Source organism: Glycine max, chromosome 10 (assembly GCF_000004515.6).
Source record: "Glycine max cultivar Williams 82 chromosome 10, Glycine_max_v4.0, whole genome shotgun sequence".
NCBI lineage: Eukaryota > Viridiplantae > Streptophyta > Magnoliopsida > Fabales > Fabaceae > Glycine > Glycine max.
Window position 1 is genome coordinate 7,892,311 of NC_038246.2, and position 24,833 is coordinate 7,917,143.

General features: G+C 36.7%; 1 protein-coding gene across 5 annotated transcripts; it reads right to left on the reverse strand.

Annotated features, from left to right (window-relative positions):
• Positions 1-17,999: 17,999 nt before the first annotated feature.
• LOC102663994 (serine-arginine protein 55) lies at positions 18,000-23,769 on the reverse strand. Of its 5 annotated transcripts, none has more exons than XR_005886609.1 (3): positions 23,412-23,769; positions 20,681-22,853; positions 18,000-18,360 (listed from the first exon to the last, which is right to left on the reverse strand). XR_005886609.1 is itself a non-coding variant. In XM_041005687.1 (2 exons), the coding sequence occupies exon 2, from the start codon at positions 22,851-22,853 to the stop codon at positions 20,829-20,831; it is 2,025 nt and encodes a 674-aa protein (XP_040861621.1). In that variant the 5' UTR covers positions 23,412-23,722; the 3' UTR covers positions 18,679-20,828. The 5 variants fall into 5 exon arrangements, 1 of the variants encoding a protein (XP_040861621.1); XR_005886610.1 differs by having other exon boundaries at positions 20,702-22,853; positions 23,412-23,722; XR_005886612.1 differs by having other exon boundaries at positions 19,162-22,853; positions 23,412-23,722.
• Between the last annotated feature and the right edge of the window lie 1,064 nt (positions 23,770-24,833).

Here is a 24,833-nt window from a genome sequence, read left to right on the forward strand (position 1 = left end):
TATACTTTTTGGTAGGAATATTCAATATGAAAATACAGGAAAAGGTATGTTTTATTGCGTTACTTTTCTTAATTTGTCAAATAGTGATCAAGGGGTTCCCATGAACCCTAAGAGAATAAAGGTCATTCCTGAGTGGCCCACTCCACCAAGTATAAGAAAAATTTGGGGCTTCCATGACTTAACAAACTTTTACAAAAGGTTTGTCCCATAGTTTTCTATACTTGTAGCACCACTCATTGAGTTGGTGAGAAACCATGTTCCTTCATGGGAAGATGCCCAGGAAATGGGTTTTCAGACCTTACCTTACTTCAACATACCAAACACCACTAATACATATGTTTTTGTTCTTTTTACAGGTGTTGAAGGAAGGAGCCCAAGGTATGAAGAACCTCGGGATTTGAGGTCAAATCCTTTCCAAGGTGGAGGGAATGATGCAATCCTACCCCGCAAGGGCATTGGGTAGAAGACTCCAAGTAGATTGGGCTAGAGATCCAAGGGAAGGCCCTAGGGTTCTCATGAGCCTTAGGGTAGATTTCGAGCTCATGGGCTAAGTATGAGCCCGCTTATCTTTGTAAATATTAGAATAGGTTTTTCCTTCTTTTGGGCCTTGTATTTTGGCCATTCTTGTAGTATAGGGTTTTAGCCTTGTATTTGAGGGCATTTTGCGTAGTCTTTGTAGTAGGGACTTTTTTTTTGTATTTTCATGTATTTTTTCAAGGAGGTGAGCTTAGTTTTTAGATGAGTGTGTGTAGCTAAGCTCTAGCTTCTCAAGGAAGCTTCTCAAGGAGGTGAGCTTAGTTTTTAGATGGGTGTGTGTAGCTAAGCTCTAGCTTCTCAAGGAAGTTTTCTCAAAGAAGCTTCTCAAGGAAGTTTTCTTAAGAAAGCTTCTCAAGGAAGCTACCTAGTCTATAAATAGAAGCATGTGTAACACTTGTTGCAACTTTGATGAAGGAGAGTCTTGTGAGACATAACTCAAAGTTCAACTTCTCTCCCTTTTTCTTCCTTCAATTTCGTGCTCCCCCCTCTCTCTTTCTCTCCCTCTTTCTTTTCCTCCATTGAAGCCTCCTCTCCAAGCTTCTTATCCAAGGCTCATCTTGGTGGTGAATCTCCTTCTTCCATGGCTTATTCCCTAGTGGATGGCGCCTCCTCTCACCTCTTCTCCTTTGTCTTTCGCTGCATCTCCATGGTGGAAAACCACCATTAAAGGACCTCATTGAAGCTCAAAGATCCAGCCTCCATAGAAGCTCCACAAGCAAGCTTCCATCACCTTTCCTAATGCTTCTAAACTTTATGTAATAACACCTCTGCTTCCTTAGCTCGAATACAACTTGCACAATTTGAATTTTGAAATTGTGGTTTGTTGGTGCTTGTTGTTGTTAGTTGTTTATGATTCCTTCTTCAACTTAGTCGTAAGATGCTAATTGAGGAGATTGTTTCTTCTACAAAATTTTGCTGCATTGTTGCTTCTGATAATTGCAATTATTGTTAAACAATCTTCCTTGCTCCTCCTAATTTGTAAACAATGCTAACATGATTAGGATTTGTTTGAGTAAGCTTATCCAAAAGCACTTCTAGGATAAGAAAATAAGAAAAAGAAAAATATGAAATGAGTTTCTCCATAAACTCAAATTAACTTATGCACATGCTAATTTGTAGAAGCTCTCTCATCTTTTAGAGAAGTTATATGAGAGAGAGCTTTTACAAATTAGCTTATGAAAAAACTTATTTGATTTTTTTCTTCTTATTTTCTTTTCCTAGAAGTACTTCTAGATAAGCTTACCCAAACATGCTTGTGATTAAGCAAATAAAAGAATAGATTGCAAGCTATCTTGATTATCTATCATAGAAATTATTATTTGGTTCAAAATGAGTAAGACAATTTTTTTATACTTATTATGAATATGAAATTATTTTACATTATCAATAATTGTAATTTTTTAGCATTTATATCATTTTCTTGTCTCTAACTCAACCTTTAGTTAAATACTAATAACTTAGTAAAACAACATTGGCAATTAATTGTTAATAGGAAAAAGTGGCAAAAAATAATAAAGGATGTTAGTGCTTAGCACTACTGAGTTTAAAAAGGTTGGCTAAGATTTTGTTAAAACATAAGCACTTAGACAATGAAGGAAAGCTGGAGTTGCTGCACATGATGTCCAACGTTATGTCAAGGAATAAGATCGGGCTGCATAATGCACAAGGCAAGATAAAGTGTCAAGTGATGAATTGAAGTTGAAGGATCCACGATGTCGGATACAATGTCCTGACATCCTGCTCGAGAATACTGGAAGTGCTGTACAATGCAAGATAAAAGTCAAGTGAAGCATTGAAGCTGCAGGATCCAAGATGTCGGATACGATGTCCTGACATCTGGCCCGATAATACTGGACATATAAATCTGTTATATCTTTAACAGATTATTGTGCAGTTAGCAAGAGATTAGAAGATCTATCTTTAGGAACGAATTAAAAGATCATTAAAGTTCGAATTTCAAAGTAGAAGAGTTCGTTCAGGGATTAAAGATTAAAGATTAAAGATTCAAACTAAAAGATCAAAAGTTATCTTTTAGTTCTTTAACTGCAGATTTTTCAGAAGAAGATAGATCTCCTCCAGCATCAAGAACTTGCAGCCCAGAATCGTACACGGCTATATAATCATGGAGGCTGCACGAGTTCTGTACCGAGTCCGGGATTGAAAGAGTTATTTTGTGTGTTTTGGGACTTGAGTGTTTTTGTGAGCCACCTTGATGGTATACTAACATCAAGTGTTGGACCTGAGTGTGTAGAGTTGATCTCTTGTGTCTAGAGTTGATCTCTATTGTGTAGGGTTGATCCCTTTTGTACAGAGTTGATCTCTGGAGTGTCTTTGAATTAATTGTAAACACGGGAGTGTGAGTGAGAGGGAGTGAGCAGAGGTTCTCATATCTAAGATTGGGTCTTAGGTAGAGATCGCACGGGTAGTGGTTAGGTGAGAAGGTTGTAAACAGGGGTTGTTAGACCTTGAACTAACACTATTGAGAGTGGATTTCCTCCCTGGCTTGGTAGCCCCCAGATGTAGGTGAGGTGCACCGAACTGGGTAAACAATTCTCTTGTGTTATTACTTGTTTAATCTGTTCATACGGACACACATAAACTGCATGTTCTGAAGCGTGATGTCGTGACATCCTGTACGACATCTGTCCCCTGGTATCAGAATTTCAATTGGTATCAGAGCCAACACTCGAAATCACAGAGTGAGATCTGGGGAGATAAATTCTGATGAACATGGAGAAAGAAGGAGGACCAGTGAACAGACCACCAATTCTTGATGGAAGCAACTATGAATACTGGAAAGCAAGAATGGTGGCCTTCCTCAAATCACTGGATAGCAGAACCTGGAAAGCTGTCATCAAAGGCTGGGAACATCCCAAGATGCTGGACACAGAAGGAAAGCCCACTGATGAATTGAAGCCAGAAGAAGACTGGACTAAAGAAGAGGACGAATTGGCACTTGGAAACTCCAAAGCTTTGAATGCACTATTCAATGGAGTTGACAAGAACATCTTCAGACTGATCAACACTTGCACAGTGGCCAAAGATGCATGGGAGATCCTGAAAATCACTCATGAAGGAACCTCCAAAGTGAAGATTTCCAGATTGCAACTCTTGGCTACAAAATTCGAAAATCTGAAGATGAAGGAGGAAGAGTGTATTCATGACTTCCACATGAACATTCTTGAAATTGCCAATGCCTGCACTGCCTTGGGAGAGAGGATAACAGATGAAAAGCTGGTGAGAAAGATCCTCAGATCCTTGCCTAAGAGATTTGACATGAAAGTCACTGCAATAGAGGAGGCCCAAGACATTTGCAACATGAGAGTAGATGAACTCATTGGTTCTCTTCAAACCTTTGAGCTAGGACTCTCGGATAGGGCTGAAAAGAAGAGCAAGAATCTGGCTTTCGTGTCCAATGATGAAGGAGAAGAAGATGAGTATGACCTGGATACTGATGAAGGTCTGACAAATGCAGTTGTGCTCCTTGGAAAGCAGTTCAACAAAGTGCTAAACAGAATGGACAAGAGGCAGAAACCACATGTCCAGAACATCCCTTTCGACATCAGGAAAGGCAGTAAATACCAGAAAAAATCAGATGTAAAGCCCAGTCACAGCAAAGGAATTCAATGCCATGGGTGTGAAGGCTATGGACACATCATAGCTGAATGTCCCACTCATCTCAAGAAGCACAGGAAAGGACTCTCTGTATGTCAATCTGATACAGAGAGTGAACAAGAAAGTGATTCTGACAGAGATGTGAATGCACTCACTGGGATATTTGAAACTGCTGAAGATTCAAGTGATACAGACAGTGAAATCACTTTTGATGAGCTTGCTACATCCTATAGAAAACTATGCATCAAAAGTGAGAAGATCCTTCAGCAAGAAGCACAACTGAAGAAGGTCATTGCAGATCTGGAAGCTGAGAAGGAGGCACATAAAGAGGAGATCTCTGAGCTTAAAGGTGAAGTCGGTTTTCTGAACTCTAAGCTAGAAAACATGACAAAATCAATAAAGATGCTGAACAAAGGCTCAGATACACTTGATGAGGTGCTGCTGCTTGGAAAGAATGCTGGAAACCAGAGAGGACTTGGATTTAATCCTAAGTCTGCTGGCAGAACAACCATGACAGAATTTGTTCCTGCCAAAAACAGGACTGGAGCCACGATGTCACAACATCGGTCTCGACATCATGGAATGCAGCAGAAAAAGAGCAAAAGAAAGAAGTGGAGGTGTCACTACTGTGGCAAGTATGGTCACATAAAGCCCTTTTGCTATCATCTACATGGCCATCCACATCATGGAACTCAAAGCAGCAACAGCAGAAAGAAGATGATGTGGGTTCCAAAACACAAGGCTGTCAGTCTTGTTGTTCATACTTCACTTAGAGCATCAGCTAAGGAAGATTGGTACCTAGATAGCGGCTGTTCCAGACACATGACAGGAGTCAAAGAATTCCTGCTGAACATTGAGCCCTGCTCCACTAGTTATGTGACATTTGGAGATGGCTCTAAAGGAAAGATCATTGGAATGGGAAAGCTAGTTCATGATGGACTTCCTAGTCTGAACAAAGTACTGCTGGTGAAGGGACTGACTGCAAACTTGATTAGCATCAGTCAGCTGTGTGATGAAGGATTCAATGTAAACTTCACAAAGTCAGAATGCTTGGTGACAAATGAGAAGAGTGAAGTTCTAATGAAGGGCAGCAGATCAAAGGACAATTGTTACCTATGGACACCCCAAGAAACCAGCTACTCCTCCACATGTCTATCCTCCAAAGAAGATGAAGTCAGAATATGGCATCAAAGGTTTGGACATCTGCACTTAAGAGGCATGAAGAAAATCCTTGACAAAAGTGCTGTTAGAGGCATTCCCAATCTGAAAATAGAAGAAGGCAGAATCTGTGGTGAATGTCAGATTGGAAAGCAAGTCAAGATGTCCCACCAGAAGCTTCAACATCAGACCACTTCCAGGGTGCTGGAACTACTTCACATGGATTTGATGGGGCCTATGCAAGTTGAAAGCCTTGGAGGAAAGAGGTATGCCTATGTTGTTGTGGATGATTTCTCCAGATTTACCTGGGTAAACTTTATCAGAGAGAAATCAGAAACCTTTGAAGTATTCAAAGAGTTGAGTCTAAGACTTCAAAGAGAGAAAGACTGTGTCATCAAGAGAATCAGGAGTGACCATGGCAGAGAATTTGAAAACAGCAGGTTCACTGAATTCTGCACATCTGAAGGCATCACTCATGAGTTCTCTGCAGCCATTACACCACAACAGAATGGGATAGTTGAGAGGAAAAACAGGACCTTGCAAGAGGCTGCTCGGGTCATGCTTCATGCCAAAGAACTTCCCTATAATCTCTGGGCTGAAGCCATGAACACAGCATGTTACATCCACAACAGAGTCACACTGAGAAGAGGGACTCCAACCACCCTGTATGAAATCTGGAAAGGGAGGAAGCCATCTGTCAAGCACTTCCACATCTTTGGAAGTCCATGTTACATCTTGGCAGATAGAGAGCAAAGGAGAAAGATGGATCCCAAGAGTGATGCAGGAATATTCCTGGGATACTCTACAAACAGCAGAGCATATAGAGTATTCAATTCCAGAACCAGAACAGTGATGGAATCCATCAATGTGGTTGTTGATGATCTGTCTCCAGCAAGAAAGAAGGATGTCGAAGAAGATGTCAGAACATCGGGAGACAATGTAGCAGATGCAGCTAAAAGTGGAGAAAATGCAGAAAACTCTGATTCTGCTACAGATGAATCAAACATCAACCAACCTGACAAGAGATCCTCCACTAGAATCCAGAAGATGCACCCCAAGGAGCTGATTATAGGAGATCCAAACAGAGGGGTCACTACAAGATCAAGGGAGGTTGAGATCGTCTCAAACTCATGTTTTGTCTCCAAAATTGAGCCCAAGAACGTGAAAGAGGCACTGACAGATGAGTTCTGGATCAATGCTATGCAAGAAGAATTGGAGCAATTCAAAAGGAATGAAGTCTGGGAGCTAGTTCCTAGGCCTGAGGGAACTAATGTGATTGGCACCAAGTGGATCTTCAAGAACAAAACCAATGAAGAAGGTGTCATAACCAGAAACAAGGCCAGACTGGTTGCTCAAGGCTACACTCAGATTGAAGGTGTAGACTTTGATGAGACTTTTGCCCCAGTTGCTAGACTTGAGTCCATCAGATTATTACTTGGTGTAGCTTGCATCCTCAAATTCAAGCTGTACCAGATGGATGTGAAAAGCGCATTTCTGAATGGATACCTGAATGAAGAAGTCTATGTGGAGCAGCCAAAGGGATTTGCAGACCCGACTCATCCAGATCATGTATACAGGCTCAAGAAGGCTCTCTATGGATTGAAGCAAGCTCCAAGAGCTTGGTATGAAAGGCTAACAGAGTTCCTTACTCAGCAAGGGTATAGGAAGGGAGGAATTGACAAGACTCTCTTTGTCAAGCAAGATGCTGAAAACTTGATGATTGCACAGATATATGTTGATGACATTGTGTTTGGAGGGATGTCGAATGAGATGCTTCGACATTTTGTTCAACAGATGCAATCTGAATTTGAGATGAGTCTTGTTGGAGAGCTGACTTATTTTCTGGGACTTCAAGTGAAGCAGATGGAGGACTCCATATTCCTCTCACAAAGCAGGTATGCAAAGAACATTGTCAAGAAGTTTGGGATGGAGAATGCCAGCCATAAAAGAACACCTGCACCTACTCACTTGAAGCTGTCAAAGGATGAAGCTGGCACCAGTGTTGATCAAAGCCTGTACAGAAGCATGATAGGGAGCTTACTATATTTAACAGCTAGCAGACCCGACATCACCTATGCAGTGGGTGTTTGTGCAAGATATCAAGCCAATCCCAAGATAAGTCACTTGAATCAAGTAAAGAGAATTCTGAAATATGTAAATGGCACTAGTGACTATGGGATTATGTACTGTCATTGTTCAAGTTCAATGCTGGTTGGGTATTGTGATGCTGATTGGGCTGGGAGTGCAGATGACAGAAAAAGCACTTCTGGTGGATGCTTCTATTTGGGAAACAATCTTATTTCATGGTTCAGCAAGAAGCAGAACTGTGTGTCCCTATCTACAGCAGAAGCCGAGTATATTGCAGCAGGAAGCAGCTGTTCACAGCTAGTTTGGATGAAGCAGATGCTGAAGGAGTACAATGTCGAACAAGATGTCATGACATTGTACTGTGACAACATGAGTGCTATTAATATTTCTAAAAATCCTGTTCAACACAGCAGAACCAAGCACATTGACATTAGACATCACTATATCAGAGATCTTGTTGATGATAAAGTGATCACACTGAAGCATGTTGACACTGAGGAACAAATAGCAGATATTTTCACAAAGGCTTTGGATGCAAATCAGTTTGAAAAACTGAGGGGCAAGCTGGGCATTTGTTTGCTAGAAGAATTATAGCAACTACAGCAATCTGAACGTGCCCAAACGAATCACTTAACATTAATAGCACGTTCACCACAAAGCAAATTCGACCGTTGCCTCACACGCCCCTCTACATTCTTCATTCAAATTTATATCTGCTTGGCATTCGTGTTTTCACCAGCATTTTCCAATAATTCTCTGAGATTTACGAAATCATTCCAAACGCTCTGTTTTTCCATGGCTACCTCATCAAAAGAAACTGCAGCTTCTGGTTCACCATCTGTCCCATCATCTTCACACCAGGAACAACCTGAACTCAACATCCAACCCATCCAAATAATTCCTGGTCAAGCCTCTGTCCCTGAGAAACTGGTTCCCAGAAGACCACAGGGAGTGAAGATTGCTGAAAACCCTAGCCCTGCAACGAGTCCTAGGGAAGTAGACACGGAGATGGACAAGAAAATACGCAGCATTGTGAGTAGCATCTTGAAAGACGCCTCTGTTCCTGAAGCTGATGAAGATGTCCCAACATCGTCCAACCCAAATGTTTCTGTGCCTGATGTCAAGAAAGATGTTCCAACATCTTCCGCTCCAAATGCTGAAGCACTCCCTTCACCCAGTGAAGAGGGATCAACTGAGGAAGATGATCAAGCCGCAGAGGAGACTCCTGCACCAAGGGCACCAGAACCTGCTCCAGGTAACCTCATTGACCTTGAAGAAGTAGAATCTGATGAAGAACCCATTGCCAACAGGTTGGCACCGGGCATTGCAGAAAGGTTACAAAGCAGAAAGGGAAAAACTCCCCTTAAGAGGTCTGGACGAATCAAGACTATGGCCCAGAAGAAGAGTACTCCAATCACTCCTGCCACATCCAGAAGAAGCAAGGTTGCTATCCCCTCCAAGAAAAGGAAAGAAATTTCCTCATCCGAGTCTGATGATGATGTCGAACTAGATGTCTCGACATCTAAGAGGGCCAAGAAATCTGGAAGAAAGGTGCCTGGAAATGTTCCTGATGCACCATTGGACAACATCTCTTTCCACTCCATTGGCAATGTTGAAAAGTGGAAATATGTATATCAACGTAGACTTGCCTTGGAAAGAGAACTGGGAAGAGCTGCCATGGATTGCAAGGAGATCGTGGATCTCATCAAGGCTGCTGGACTGCTGAAGACTGTCAGCAAGTTGGGAGATTGCTATGAAGGCTTAGTCAGGGAATTCATTGTCAACATTCCCTCTGACATATCTAACAGAAAAAGTGATGAGTATCAAAAGGTGTTTGTCAGAGGAAAGTGTGTTAAATTCTCCCCTGCTGTGATTAACAAATATCTGGGCAGACCTACTGATGGAGTGATAGATATTGATGTTTCTGAGCATCAAATTGCCAAGGAAATCACTGCCAAACGAGTCCAGCATTGGCCAAGGAAAGGGAAGCTTTCAGCAGGAAAGCTAAGTGTGAAGTATGCCATTCTGCACAGGATTGGAGCTGCAAACTGGGTTCCCACCAATCATACTTCCACTGTTGCCACAGGTTTGGGTAAATTTCTGTATGCTGTTGGAACCAAATCCAAATTTAATTTTGGAAACTATATCTTTGATCAAACTGTTAAGCATTCAGAATCTTTTGCTATCAAATTACCCATTGCCTTCCCTACTGTATTATGTGGCATTATGTTGAGTCAGCATCCCAATATGTTAAACTACACTGACTCTGTGATGAAGAGAGAATCTCCTCTATCCCTGCATTACAAACTGTTTGAAGGGACACATGTCCCAGACATTGTCTCGACATCTGTCTCGACATCAGGGAAAGCTGCTGCTTCAGGTGCTGTGTCCAAGGATGCTCTGATTGCTGAACTCAAGGACACATGCAAGGTGCTGGAAGCAACCATCAAAGCCACCACAGAGAAGAAGATGGAGCTAGAACTGCTGATCAAAAGGCTCTCAGAGAGTGGCATTGATGATGAAGAAGCAGCTGAGGAAGAAGGAGAAGCAGCTGAAGAAGAAGAAGAAGCTGCTGAGGAAGAGGAAGATGCAGCAGAAGAGACAGAATCCGATGATGATTCTGAAGCCACCCCATGATCATCAGACCTTTAATTTTGTTTTTCACTGTTCCTAGATATAGGGGCATGTCCCTTTGAACAATTCATTGTTATTGGTCTGTAATATTTGCACATTAATTTCATGCATCCTACTTTTGCCAAATTTATGTCTAAAAAGGGGGAGTAATAGTATTATGCTTGCTATTATGCATGATTTTGAGTAGTAGGACACTATGTATGATGTATGGCAGTAGGAAACGATGTATGCATGATTCATGATTTTGAGGGGGAACTGTATGACGTTGAGGGGGAGACTGCTGCTGCTGATGATGACTGATGATTGATGTAAGCTACTAGAAGCTGCTAGAAGATGCTGCAGTAAGAGCATGAAGACAGGGGGAGCAGATAGTGGATGTCACATGAGATGTCTCGACATCCTGGAAAAGACTAGTAGCTGATAGAAGATGCTGAAGTAAGCATGAAGACAGGGGGAGCAGAAGCAGAAAGCTGATGTCACGCGAGATGTCTTGACATCCTGGAGAAGACTTGTAGATTAGCAACTTGAAGAATTTCCGCTGTGCTTGATTACTCTGAAAATGGAAGTTGCTGATTCCACATGCATAACTGCTCGTACCTGCTCAGGAAGTGTCTAAGTATGTTTTAGACAAAATTTGCCAAAGGGGGAGATTGTTAGTGCTTAGCACTACTGAGTTTAAAAAGGTTGGCTAAGATTTTGTTAAAACATAAGCACTTAGACAATGAAGGAAAGCTGGAGTTGCTGCACATGATGTCCAACGTTATGTCAAGGAATAAGATCGGGCTGCATAATGCACAAGGCAAGATAAAGTGTCAAGTGATGAATTGAAGTTGAAGGATCCACGATGTCGGATACAATGTCCTGACATCCTGCTCGAGAATACTGGAAGTGCTGTACAATGCAAGATAAAAGTCAAGTGAAGCATTGAAGCTGCAGGATCCAAGATGTCGGATACGATGTCCTGACATCTGGCCCGATAATACTGGACATATAAATCTGTTATATCTTTAACAGATTATTGTGCAGTTAGCAAGAGATTAGAAGATCTATCTTTAGGAACGAATTAAAAGATCATTAAAGTTCGAATTTCAAAGTAGAAGAGTTCGTTCAGGGATTAAAGATTAAAGATTAAAGATTCAAACTAAAAGATCAAAAGTTATCTTTTAGTTCTTTAACTGCAGATTTTTCAGAAGAAGATAGATCTCCTCCAGCATCAAGAACTTGCAGCCCAGAATCGTACACGGCTATATAATCATGGAGGCTGCACGAGTTCTGTACCGAGTCCGGGATTGAAAGAGTTATTTTGTGTGTTTTGGGACTTGAGTGTTTTTGTGAGCCACCTTGGTGTTATCCTAACATCAAGTGTTGGACCGTGTGTCTAGAGTTGATCTCTATTGTGTAGGGTTGATCCCTTTTGTACAGAGTTGATCTCTGGAGTGTCTTTGACTTAATTGTAAACACAGGAGTGTGAGTGAGAGGGAGTGAGCAGAGGTTCTCATATCTAAGATTGGGTCTTAGGTAGAGATCGCACGGGTAGTGGTTAGGTGAGAAGGTTGTAAACAGGGGTTGTTAGACCTTGAACTAACACTATTGAGAGTGGATTTCCTCCCTGGCTTGGTAGCCCCCAGATGTAGGTGAGGTGCACCGAACTGGGTTAACAATTCTCTTGTGTTATTTACTTGTTTAATCTGTTCATACGGACACATACAATCTGCATGTTCTGAAGCGTGATGTCGTGACATCCTGTACGACATCTGTCCCCCTGGTATCAGAATTTCAAAGGAAATTAAAGCAAGTTGAATATCATCAAACTATATGTTAATATTAAATTTTCTTAATTTTCAAAAGTTAACTATTTTCACTAGCTAGAACGTTCTAAGTATTTTGAGTGTGGAGGATCAATATTTAAATGGACAAGCCTTACTATATATGCTACCTGATAACCAATAGGATATCATATTGCATCGCAATAATGGTGCCTTAATGAGTGATTAAAAGAAGTTAAAGAGACCATTTGTTTTCCTGAAGGTTATGCTTAATAAATATTTTTCTCGTTTGGTCAAACCATCTTAAATACTCAAGGGAAAATTCGCTTTCATCAATCAATATGAATTATTAATAAATAGTATACAATCGATTAAATTATTATGCAAAAATAAGGTAGTAAGCTACATGGTACTCCAATTAGCTCTTATCTCATTTTCTTGTCTTTAATTCAACCTCTAGTTGAATTTTGAAAATGTATAAAATAACGTCGGCAATTAATTGTCCAACCGACAGAAGTGGCGATAAGAAGAATGGGAAATAAATTTTACTCTACAAAAAATATATGCATTAAATCAACCCTTTCGTTCTCCTCTATTAAAATGGCCCAAAGTCTAACTCTTCAACATAGATCAATTGGTTAGTATTGGGCTTGTTATGCCATCCTTCTCTGAACCATTCACCCCCAACCATTTTCTGCTTCAAACCTTGAATTACTTTTAGGCAACTTTGCTCTTTCAAGCCTTTTAAGGTACAAAGATACTCATCTTGCTTATTTCTTAATTGATTTTTTTTTTTTGCGTCTTCTTTTGTTTAACAATTTAATTAGTCAAAACAGGTAACATACTTCAAAAACAAAAAAGAGTTAGAACCATGAGTAGCAGAAATGAAAGCTATCCAAAACTTGGCTTGGATTTGAACCTACCCCCACCAACGATTGTTAACCATAGACTTGAGTCCCCGGCTCGATCAACAACGGTCTTACCAACATCACCATCAAACTCATGTGTGTCCACTGAACTCAACCAAGATGACAACAACAACAATAATAGCAACAACAATCTTGAATACTCCAACAACTCTGAAGCCATTTTTGTGGTGCTAGTAGGGTGCTCTTATTGCCTTATGTATCTGATGGTCAATGAAGGTGACCTCAAGTGCCCCAAATGCAAAAGCACCAATTTGATTCATTTTCTTAATTTCAACAACATCCCATAAGGAGGGGACACAATGTTATGCTACCTTGTTGTGATTTCTGCATTTTGTGTTGCAAGTAGGATATGTTAGATTTTAAAAAAAGAAATCTCCTTTTTAGAATATTTCTTTCATATCATGTTTTCTCTCTTTTTTTCTAAACCTTTTTTTATGAGTTATGCTACTTGCACTCCACTTTATACCATTATCTCCTGTACTTAGTAAGGAAATCACAAAAGAGTTGAGTGTAAGTAGCACAACATGTCAAGAGGTTATGCTTAATAAATGGTTGTCTAACCAAGTTGACTATCTTAAATATTAGGTTAGTCAGTTTCCCCATCAATATGGATCATTATTAAATGATGCAAATCTGATTATATAAAATAAGAGTGAATTTCATGGTATTTTGATTATCTATCATTGAATTTCTAATTTGATTCACAGATGAGTAAGACCAGTTTTATTTTTGACTTATTATGAATATGAAATTACTTTATGTTATCAATCATTATAATTTTATTAGCTTTTATATTATTTTCTTGTCTCTTATTCAATGTCTAGTTAAATATTAACAACTCAAAACATTGACAATTAATCACCAATAGACAAAAGTGCCAACAAGAAGGAAAAGGGAAAAAAATTGAATCTCATTAAAATATATGTTAATCTTAGAATTTTCTTTAGTTTTCAAATATTAATTATTCTTGCTAGCTAGAATATTCTAAGTCTTTAGAGTGTCGAGGATCAATATCTGAATGAACATGTCTTACTATGCTATGTGAGATTTATTTAATAGGTCTATTTGAGAACCGATAGGATACGGTGTGATTTCACAGTCATGGTGTTTTAATGAGTGATTAAAAGAAGTTATTGAGGTCATCTATTTGCCCGGAGGCTATGCTTAATAAATAGTTGTCTTGTCAAGTCAAATTGTCTTTAAATGTTCAATGGAAAGCTCGGGTTTCACAATCGATACAAATTATTATTAAATAATATAAATATGATTAAATTATAATACAAAAATAAAATAGTAAATTGCATGATATTCCAATTGGCTTTTATCTCATTTTCTTGTGTCTAGTTCAACCCCTAGTTAAATACTAACTATTTAATAAAAGGCATTGTTAATTTATTGTTAACCAACAAAAATAAGGTCATTTTTATCAGCACATATCACTTGGTTGGTGTTGGAGCTTGTTATGTTATTCTCCTCTAAACCATCCACCTGAGTGACCTCACTCCTCTTCTCCTTCACATCTTGAATTACCTATAGCTAAACCTTTCTCTTTCAAGCCTTTAAAGGTACATATCACTTAGTTTTCTTAATACTACCTTCAGTCATGTATATATATAAAACAAAAGGTATTTTTTTGTCCTAATTATAAGAAACATATAACTACTTTATCGTTATATTTTTTTATCCTTAATTAATTGTGATGTCTATTAATGATTATACTCATTTTTCCACAAAAGTGGGTGCATTTATTGAGCTATCGACAAGATAAGGTATACTCATTGGTTGAATTTGAAAAATAATTACCTCTTAAACCATTTATGTATGGGTAATTTTGGAATAAAATTAAAATTTATGACAAAATAACTAGTCTAACCACTTTTATTGGTCTTGATGAAAGATAATTGTTTCTTATATATAAGATTGGAGGTAGTACATTTTATTTTGTTCTTAGGGTATCGTGTTAGAGTCAAAAACTATCATTTCAAGTATAAAAATTCATATAAAAATCGAAATCTCTCAAATAATGTTCTTCCATGCAAACGGATACGAAGATTAAACCATGAATCACATGCTTAAGAGACCTGATTATTTATGAATCATACCACACCATGTTGATATGAAAATACATGTGTGTGATTCACTAATATAAGCTAACACATTTTTAACAATAATTTCATCCTTTTAGAAAATCTTATTAATTTTCCAACTTATTTGATGATAAAGTATTAAATGCTTTCGGAATTTGGGACAACTACTATAATATATATATATATATATCACCCATAAGTATAAATGTAAGATTAATGAGAACAAACAGCACGGATGAAAATCATATGTATTAATGTATGTTTGTTTGTAGTATAAGGGGAAAAAAGAAAAATCGTAGGTTTGGAAGAGATGGATACTCAATTGAGTTAATTGGGGGACCACATCCTAGACTTATAAGCAAGGTTGTTAAAATCGGATGGGATTGGACGATTCAACCGGTTGAATCGGAAACCGGTCATAACACTCTAAAATGTCAGAGCATTCCAGAACAAGTGAAAATCAGTCGAGAATCAGTCAAACCGGCATAAAAGTGGCCAAAAACAATGTCGAAACGGTATAGAATATCGGTGTTGAACCCGTCTCTTTGTTTTTATTTAATCTAAAATACTTTAAGATAAATAAAAATACATTCTTATATATCACACATAAGCAACTATTATAATTTTTATCTTATGAAACATATAATTTAATCATTTATATTAATTTATAAATTTTTAGATCCTATTTTTTTTAATTATATATTATTTTATCACTTAAAATATTATAATATTAAAAAATATAAAACCGATTCAACCATAATTTAACTATATATAGTTAAATCATCGAACCTTAAACCAATATTTTTACTGATTTAATCATCGATACGATTTTAAAAATATTGTTCATAAGTGGTAACGTATCGGGTAGGTGATAATTTACACCTGCAAGAAATTTTAATACATTTATCTATTTTATTTGTTCTTTTACCATGAATTTGCATTTGCATTTAATTGTGTATCTAGTTGCACATAGGTATACTGTATTTTTTACATCAATATTTTGAAGAAAGAAAAAACATAGAAACTATACTTAGTCACTTCTAAGTTCTAACAGATGCAGAACTAATTTGACAAAACGAAAATTCAAATAAACACTAAGATATTAGCAAACAAATAATCATTTTTTTTATCAACTTTTCGACCGAAATAAAATATTTTACTTAGCAATGCATAAACTCTACTAATTTTCAGTAACTATATAAGTACAATTATCGTTTATTCACAATTCCGAAGGCAAACGGGTTTAGCACATGTTGGCATATCCATGCTTTCGGTCTCTATATAAGTATAATTATACTTTCTCTGGTTCTTATTATAAGGTTTTATTTTTAAAAAAATTGATGGATTTTTTTATAAAACATTTTATAATTTGTGTGCAATATTTAAATTTTGTTTCCATTGTTCTTATTAAATACTCAAAATATTGTACTTTCTATTAAAAATGGTGTATAATGCTCTTGGATTTTGATATTTTTAAAGTACTCCTAACTAATTAATGGTTATTAATAAGAATAAATTTGGTACATTAGTAACATTTTTTTAAAAGAAAAAATCAATAAAATCAACTGCCTTAACAATTTTATTGGTTTGTGTGAATTATGTCCAAACTCCAAAGTCTATTATAATAAGGAACTTAAGAAGTACAATATATCCTGTTGTTCAAAATAATAATTAACCAGATGCATTTTCCTTTCTTTTTTTTTTATTTGGTTATATTCAGTTCCTGATTCCTAATTCCCCGAGTGTTGCCCAAGACCAGAAATCAATATCAATATTTACACAATGATGAAAGATCTGCAACTGAGTTTATAATTAATCCAAAACCCACCGTCCTCAAAATAGAATGACAACAGCTACTCTACCTTGGTCAATCGACCAATCTAGAATGATAAGCAACACCGTTTTCTCCATGACACATCCAAACTCCAACCATAAAAGTTCACTAAATGCTTCTTTAATTTTCATAAATGCATGCCCATATTTTACCAGGATACAAACAAGATGTCTCTTCAGCGATCAGGATATATGACACAGCATATTTATTAGGGATGAAAATAAATTGTAGATTTAAATTTCAAGGGAGTTAATATTGCATACGAAGGCTTATCCATTAGCATTAAGTGCTTAGATTTTTTATTTTTTATTTTTTCATTTTCTGGACCGAAGGATATACTTCCTGCTGGAGATTATTTCTTTTCAAGTCATACATCACTTGAAATAAACTTATCTCTCAACAAAACATTTTTAGTACACACAGGAATCAAACTTTTATTTATATACTTAGACTAGTCATATGCTTTTAGGGTGTGAAAAAAATCAAACCAGGCCGACTCAAAAGTAAACCGAACCACTTTGAAAAAACTAAACCGTTTTGAAGAAAAAACTAAAACAAATCACTATAAAAACAATTCAATTAACCAAATTATTTTTAAAAAATGTTCAGTTGATCAGTTCTTTAAAAAAACCAATCCATACATAGATAAAAAATTAATAACTAAATTAAACCAAATCAAACTATTTAAAAATAAATAAATTGAACCAATCCACTTTAACCGAACAACTTTTATAAAGTGGATAAAAAAAATGGATTGGTTCGAACTTTAAAATAAAATTAATTTTTGCACAATACTATCTTCTTTTGGGGTATTTTTATATTTTACCATCTGACATTGTTCTGATGAAAAACAATAACATTTTATGAAAATAATGTCAAATCCCTACAATTTGCAGCTTGGTATAAGTAAAAGCACCATTTAATATATAAAAATAAATCATATTTTGACCAAATATTTACTGGGTGTCTAGACTTTAGAAGAGTAATTGATCATTTTGGATCATTTTTACAAACAAAATACTAATATGGATTTATTTCAAAACAATTTACCTATGAATCTGTTTTGACCGTTGGTTAGTCAAAATTATGTTTGACCGATAGCTTTAAGAAATACATGAAATATGACATGTTCTCATTGAACCTATTAGTGAAAAAAGTAATTTTGACCAGTTAACAAACTCATACAAATAAATTGTTTTAAAATAGATTCACATTTATATTTTATTTATAAAAATACCCAAAATAGTCAGTCACTAATACTTTAGAGTAACCACCCGGACAATGACTTAATTTGAAACCTCGGTAAGCTATTACGGAGAACCCAACCCGACTGTAAGAGTCTATTTCCATATATTAGCATCAACTTTTGATTTTTCAAGGTGTAAAAACTAACAAATTGTCAATAATCTGGACTCTCCTGTTATAAACAACAGCAAAGGTTCGTCCTATTACAGGGATAGATAGACAGCTTTTAATTCATGTAAACCCATAAACCATCATGTTGCCCTGCACAAGAAAACTTGTTTCTCTTTCTCCAACTAGATGGTGCTATGACAGGAAAGGTTCCAAAACCATCGTCGTCAATCTACTTGCAAAAGTGAGTTAAAGACTCAATTTTTCAAAAAGTCAAATGGTCCCTCCACAATTTTTCTCTGTACATACGTTGGAATGAAGAGAAAAACCCTTTCCCGCTTCCTCTCCCTTGTGCAACCCTAGAAGAGAGAAAAAAAAGTTCTTAAAACTCATCCATCTAATTGACAAATTTCCTAAGTGCATCAATATACAATTAGTTTTATGAAGACCATAACTTTTCATATGATGGAAAATCCAAAATGCAGAAACTGGCAAACACAACTGATGAAAAAGTTAAGAGATTTCAGGAAAGACTAAATTTCAGCAAGAGACTTTCAGAATCACACGCAACAATAAAAGGTGTTAACCATTTGATACAGAGCAAGAAAGAATAACACATACTTTCACTTTGTTACTGGAAAAACTTGGTGTTTTGAATGTTATTGACAACGTCAGCCATGGTTTTCTACAATCTTGTTATTTTGTTTTTATGGTTTTCTACAATCTTGACACAGAAGCCGGCTTAAGAGGCTAATCTATGAACACAGCTCACAATCCATGGATTCTGCTAGGACTCCACAGCGAAGAAAGGACAGTTGATTCAAAAATGGTTTATCCTTTATCATTATCAACTCAAAAAAATGGAAATGCAGCAGAACCAAATTTCTAGTATCATAAGAATCTGGTGTATTGACAAATTTCATTGATTTTTTGGATAGTAATTACTCACAGTATAACAATTTTAACTCTTTCTCATGGGAACATTGGCATTTGGCTAGTAGTTACTCAAAGTAATATAGTATAACAATTTTAATCTTCCTCAAGGGAACCTTGATCCCTTAATTGTGATTTTAATACCATCAATAATGAAGCTATAGGCAAGACATAATGTTAACATAAAACTGAAAAGTGCTATAAACCTGGTAGAAAGCTTGACATACTGTTATTGGACACATTTCCAACACCAGTGTGCCAGCGACACAGGCATGTTCAGGTGGTGTCAAACTCCCTTTTCAAATGGACAGATCTTCAACTTGGCTAGATAGGCCAACATAAAACTAAGGTCAGGTTAATTAAGTTCCGGTAGCCCCTTTATCCTTTGCAAACTTCATGCGCAGTGGCCATCTTCCTCTCAGCATTCACAACACAGTAGTCATCTTCTCTATACAGCAGCATTCACAATGGCACAGTGATCCTTCTTCCAGTCTCCAACCATCAACCTTCTCATTCTTTCTGCTCATCCTAACAATTACTTTTTAAAAGCTTTCAAGAGTTAACATTGCTTTTTATCCTTTACTAGGTTTGCTTCATTGCAATATCCACTTGTCTCAGTCAACCTGTCAATTGTCCCCAAAACCAAAGAATATGTCTAAAACACTCACTTTTACACCATCACCTATATCATCTCCACTAACCAAATATCATACTTTTTTAGTCAATAATTTACCCATCATTATTAACCTTACTACCCATACTAAATCACATCTCTAGTCACAAACTTCTTTCTGGCAATGGAACAAGTTCCCCAGCCGGCCCACATCACTCTGGTGTTGCTCCTAGTCAAGCCTCATTTAACACACTACAGCACAACTTTCTTCTGGATTATGTTCTGTTCACCTCATCACTCATCAGTTAGTCAGAGAGGTCTCTGTTTTCTTTTCCAGCATCTGTGTTATGTTTTTTCTATTTTTTGTTTTGTGTTAAGAGTGGCAGGGTAGCCTTGTGTTTCTAGAAGGGTCTCAACTCTAAACATGTTTCTGTTGTCTTTAGTGTGTGTGTGTGTGTGTGTGTGTCTTTCATTACTCAAACCTTAAGGAAGCCATAAACAAAATACAAAATATAGCACATCATTAATTAATAAACTAACAAGACCAGAGAGCAAAATCAATATAACCAGTTCAGGCAATAATTGAAAGACAACAACCAACTAGATAGAAATTGAATATAGACGATCAGGAGAATACATTTTTAATGATTGCAATATTTTAAAATGAATTTACAACCTTGTTAAGGATTTATAGTTTCAGGTTCATAATATGTCATTGAATGATTATATATATTAATCTTTTTTACTACATAGCATGCTCAGCTATGCCAAATCCTATACTACTAGAAATGTACCATGCCACCCTTGTTGTGTGCATATGCTTCCAAGCTGCCACCCCTAGCATATCAGTATTATAATATTACAGCAATGAACTCATTAGCACAGTAAACAAGTTAAAAGATCTCCTTCTCCCCCTTCTTTTAAGCAAGCACAAAAAACAAATCAAATAATAATAAAACAGTGTAGATTCCTGTCATTCCAGAATTTATACCATCATTCAAAGTTTCAAGCGTTTGGTATACTACCATTGTTATAATTGTTATCAGTTGTAAGATGGCACTGCACTATAATTGCATGGAGACTACAAAAAAGCAAAGCAATATGATGAGTTATAGTATGGTTTGCATAATTACCTGCTGAGCAAACTTACTTACATTCATTACCATTCTCACATCTGAATTCCATTGAGAGCCATGCAGAAACGACAGCATAGAACATAGATACATAGCTCCTATGAGAATAAATCTACCATTGAGGCATCATCTGTAGCAGTATGAACAATTAAGCATTCTCAAGACTGAACTCTCCCCACCCACTACTGCTTCTTATATACTTATCAACAATGCCAAATTCCTGATTTTGAGCAACCCGTCGGGCATAGTTCTCAGTTGAAATTGGGCCTTTCTTCAACCTACGGTAATAAACAACATGCCAAGGCCACAACCGAGCACAACCAAATACGGCATCAATTGTTAAATTGTTTTCATCATCTTTCGGAAGTTCCAAGCCATAGGTATTAAGAACCATGCGGATCTCCTCTGTGGATACAATGGTTGAAAGGTTAGAATGGAGATTAACATTAGTTTCAGAAGCAGGCTTCTCAATTTCTGTTGAAATATTATCCAACATCATTGCTCCAGAATGCTCAAGACCCTTTGTCTCTTTTTCTACTGGTGGAGATAAATTCCCAACAAGTGGTTCATTTAAATCTGTTACTCTGCCAGATGATTTTAAGAAAAAATGATTTTCATGATTGTCCTCCTGTACAAATTGGCCCTTTTCCACATCATCCACCACTGTGGTATACACTGCAGCTTTTCCATTTACAGCAATAACTGTATCCTTGGATTGAAGATTCTCCAATTCCATTTTACTGCCAATTTGTTGCCCCTGTGCGACCAAATGCTCCACAGATTCAAGAGCAGTACCATTGATGGATGAGCCTTTTGAATTCAACTGTATTTTATTTGGAGATGATGATAAAGTCTGATTGAGTGATACACACAGAGGCATAGAGGAGCTTAATCTCCTAGAATTCAAACGTTTACCTTTACAATACTGAGATTTTGATGATGAAGAATATGATCTAGAAGACACTGATCTTGATCTAGAATGGGAACTAGACCTATGCAATGACTTGGAAGATTGAGAATTTGAATGAAAGCGAGATGCAGAGTAATCAGATAGCAAAGAGGATGAGACTGACTGCTTGGATATCTTTGCCTTAGATTGTTTAGGCAATTCTATTTCATTTCTGCTTCGCTTCTTTCCTCCGTATTCCTTTTTATTATGCTTATCAGTTTCCCTTGTTACAGGGGATGATTCGTTTCTCCGTGGTGCATGGTGATGTCGTGAACCAGACAACCTCCTCCCATCTATCTGGTGCCTCATTGACAAAGCCTCCACACTTGACTGCAGCCTTGCCAAGGAATCAGATTCAAATTTATTCTCATCTTCACTTTTATGCTTCTTGTCTATTTTATTATTCTGCTGAACAATTTTGCTGTTATATTTCCTCTGTGAAGTATGTTCTTTTGGACAATTTCGCATTTTATGACCAGGATCACCACATCTAAAACAATTTTGCTGGAATTTTGAGCCATTTGAACAATTTGAGGTATCCTCGCCAAGTGCTCTGCTAACATTCTCTTGGGAATGGGCTGCAGGAGAACCACCAGAGTAACCAACATGATAATCTTCATTGTCATGCTTCCTATCAGGGCACTGGTAAGGTTCATAACGATCAAATTCTATACCACTTCCATTCCCATTGTCAACCAATGGGTCATGAACTGGCTCACCCCATCCACCATTTTCCTCCTTGTTAGGAACAACTCCACCGCCTTCATTGGGAAAGTCTCCCTCATAATTCTTTTTTTCCCCAACATAATCTTTAAAATCATCACGACAATATCCCCTCTCCTCACCGGCCATTTCCACGGATTTTCCCCTTCCCATCTTCTGATTTGACCTCCCGTTGGTGCCCATTCTCCTTCTCGCATACCCAACTCTTTCAGCATTCCTCGCATGTCCCAACTCATATGCATTTCTTCTGACACCACTAGGAATTCTAGAAAAATGCGAACTAGGCTGTTTACTGGACCACGTTAGTGTCAGCGATTCACCACATATATTTCTACCTTTCAGTGCTCTCAGAGCCTTTTCAGCATCGAGAGGGAAATCAAATACTACAAAGCCATAGCCATTTCTTTTCAGCTGAACATTACAATGTCCAAATCGACGGAAAACACGCTCGAGATCATCTCTTCGAGAATGTTCTGACAGATTACCAATATAAAGTGACATCTGCAACATTACAAATTCAGAGACTACATTAACACAAAATAAATATCCTAATCTCCACATACTGAGTACTGACAAAAACAAGAAGAAACGTTGAAACATGAATTTCATCGAACCCCGTAAAATGCAAAGTAAATTCCATAATCTCCACAAAAGAGAACAAGAGAACATGTTCACACTTTATAATAACAAAAGGAAGAATAAACGTTGGAACAGAAATTTCATCGAACTTGTAAACTGCAAAGTAAATTCATAATCTCCGCAGCAAAAAAGAACAAGAGACCGTATTCACACTTTACAAAATATTAGAATGTGGATTTGGGCCTAATTTAATCCTACAATACCGCATGTATAATCTACCTTGGCACTATCTCTAGCCTAACCGATGTGGGTCTCACTTGGGTATTTCCCAATAAACAAGAACAAAAATTGGAACAGGAATTTCATCGAACAAGTAGAATGCAAGAATAAAGAGAGAAACGAGAAACCCTAACTAAAAAGCATAAAGATGATAAAAAAAGTGTTTCATGCGGTGATTAACAGCGTGAAGTGAAAGCGAACCTTCTATAAGCGCTAGCTAGAGTGCACGCACTTCGAACTCTGCTCCGTTCCTCTCTGAAGCTCCCGAAGAAGAGTCCACGGGATCGAAACGGTGCGTAGCGAGTGGTGATTTTGAATCGTGAGAATCTGAAAAGTGCGAAGGAACTCTGCAATGGTATTATTGTAACCAAGAAAATGGAAAGGAGAGGAAGCACTTATGACATGGCATCAGTAACAGGGTTGTGTTTTGAGCCGTGTGTAGAGGGTGGAGTGGAATAGCATTGCATTTGATCAAGTGGCACGCACGCATTTGCTGCTTCAAGCGTGTCAATATTGATGCTACTACCAAAACAAACCTTTCGGTGCCCCATGATTTAATAAATCTGTTATCGGATTTAATGTAATAAATAGTTAAATGCAATATTTAATAGTATGATCATTTTTTTGGTACAATATAATAATATGATTAATATTATTTAAATATTATTTTTAACAAATATAATATTTAAATATTATATTTACAAGATCTCACTCAATTAGTTAAAACAATTTATTAGTTTTTGTCAACATGAGAAATCGAATATCGAATATGTCATCTTTCTCTCTCTTTTTTTTTAATTTTTCAACCTATTTTATATTTTATTTCTAAAGATAAAAAAAATCAACAAATATAAAAATTAATGCTTTTTAAAACAATTTCTATTTCAAAATATGTTTCGTAAATTATTTTTTAAGCAATTAAAAATAATTTTTTTAATTTATATATGTTTAAGTATTAGTCCACCTTTTCAAAAAAAAAAGTATAAGTCCATCAGGTTTCAAATAATATAAGACAAAAAGATTTAAAAAAAATGGAGCTAACTAACAAAGTTTGTTAATAATGTTCAAGTTGTATTTGATAAATCTAACTAATAAGCTAACTGAAAGTCTTAAAAATTGAAAAATTAATTGATAGTTAAAAAACTATTTTATTGAATCACAAGTGTTTGATAAAGTTATTTATTGAAGTAGCTATAAAATATAAAATTACATAAATGAATAGAAAAATTTGCTTTAAATAGAATAGATTAAAAATAAAATCTAATATATGTTCAAGGACAAAAAGGGAATAAAACTAAAAAGTTATAAGTTTTTTTTTTTTTTTTGCTAAATTGCTTGGGCAATAAGACCCAAGTCAAAATTATATATTATTCAAAATAGAGGGGTCAATATTTACATCCATCCTCATGTAAGTTACATCAAAATTAGGTAAGTTATTATAGAAACATACATCTCTATCAATGGTTAAATCATTTTTGGCAAAATCTTATGTCATATTATTTGTGTGGCGCACTAAACTTTACCTTGGTCTTCATAATCTCAAAGGCAAGATCTACAAATTGGCCTTTATGATATTTGGGATCCTCCACAAGCTTGATAGCTTTAGCATAATCAGTCTCACCA

What these genes read in the sequence shown, in the direction of transcription:
- LOC102663994 (XM_041005687.1), bottom strand. Translation starts at nt 22,853, where the DNA reads ATGTCACTTTATATTGGTAATCTGTCAGAACATTCTCGAAGAGATGAT.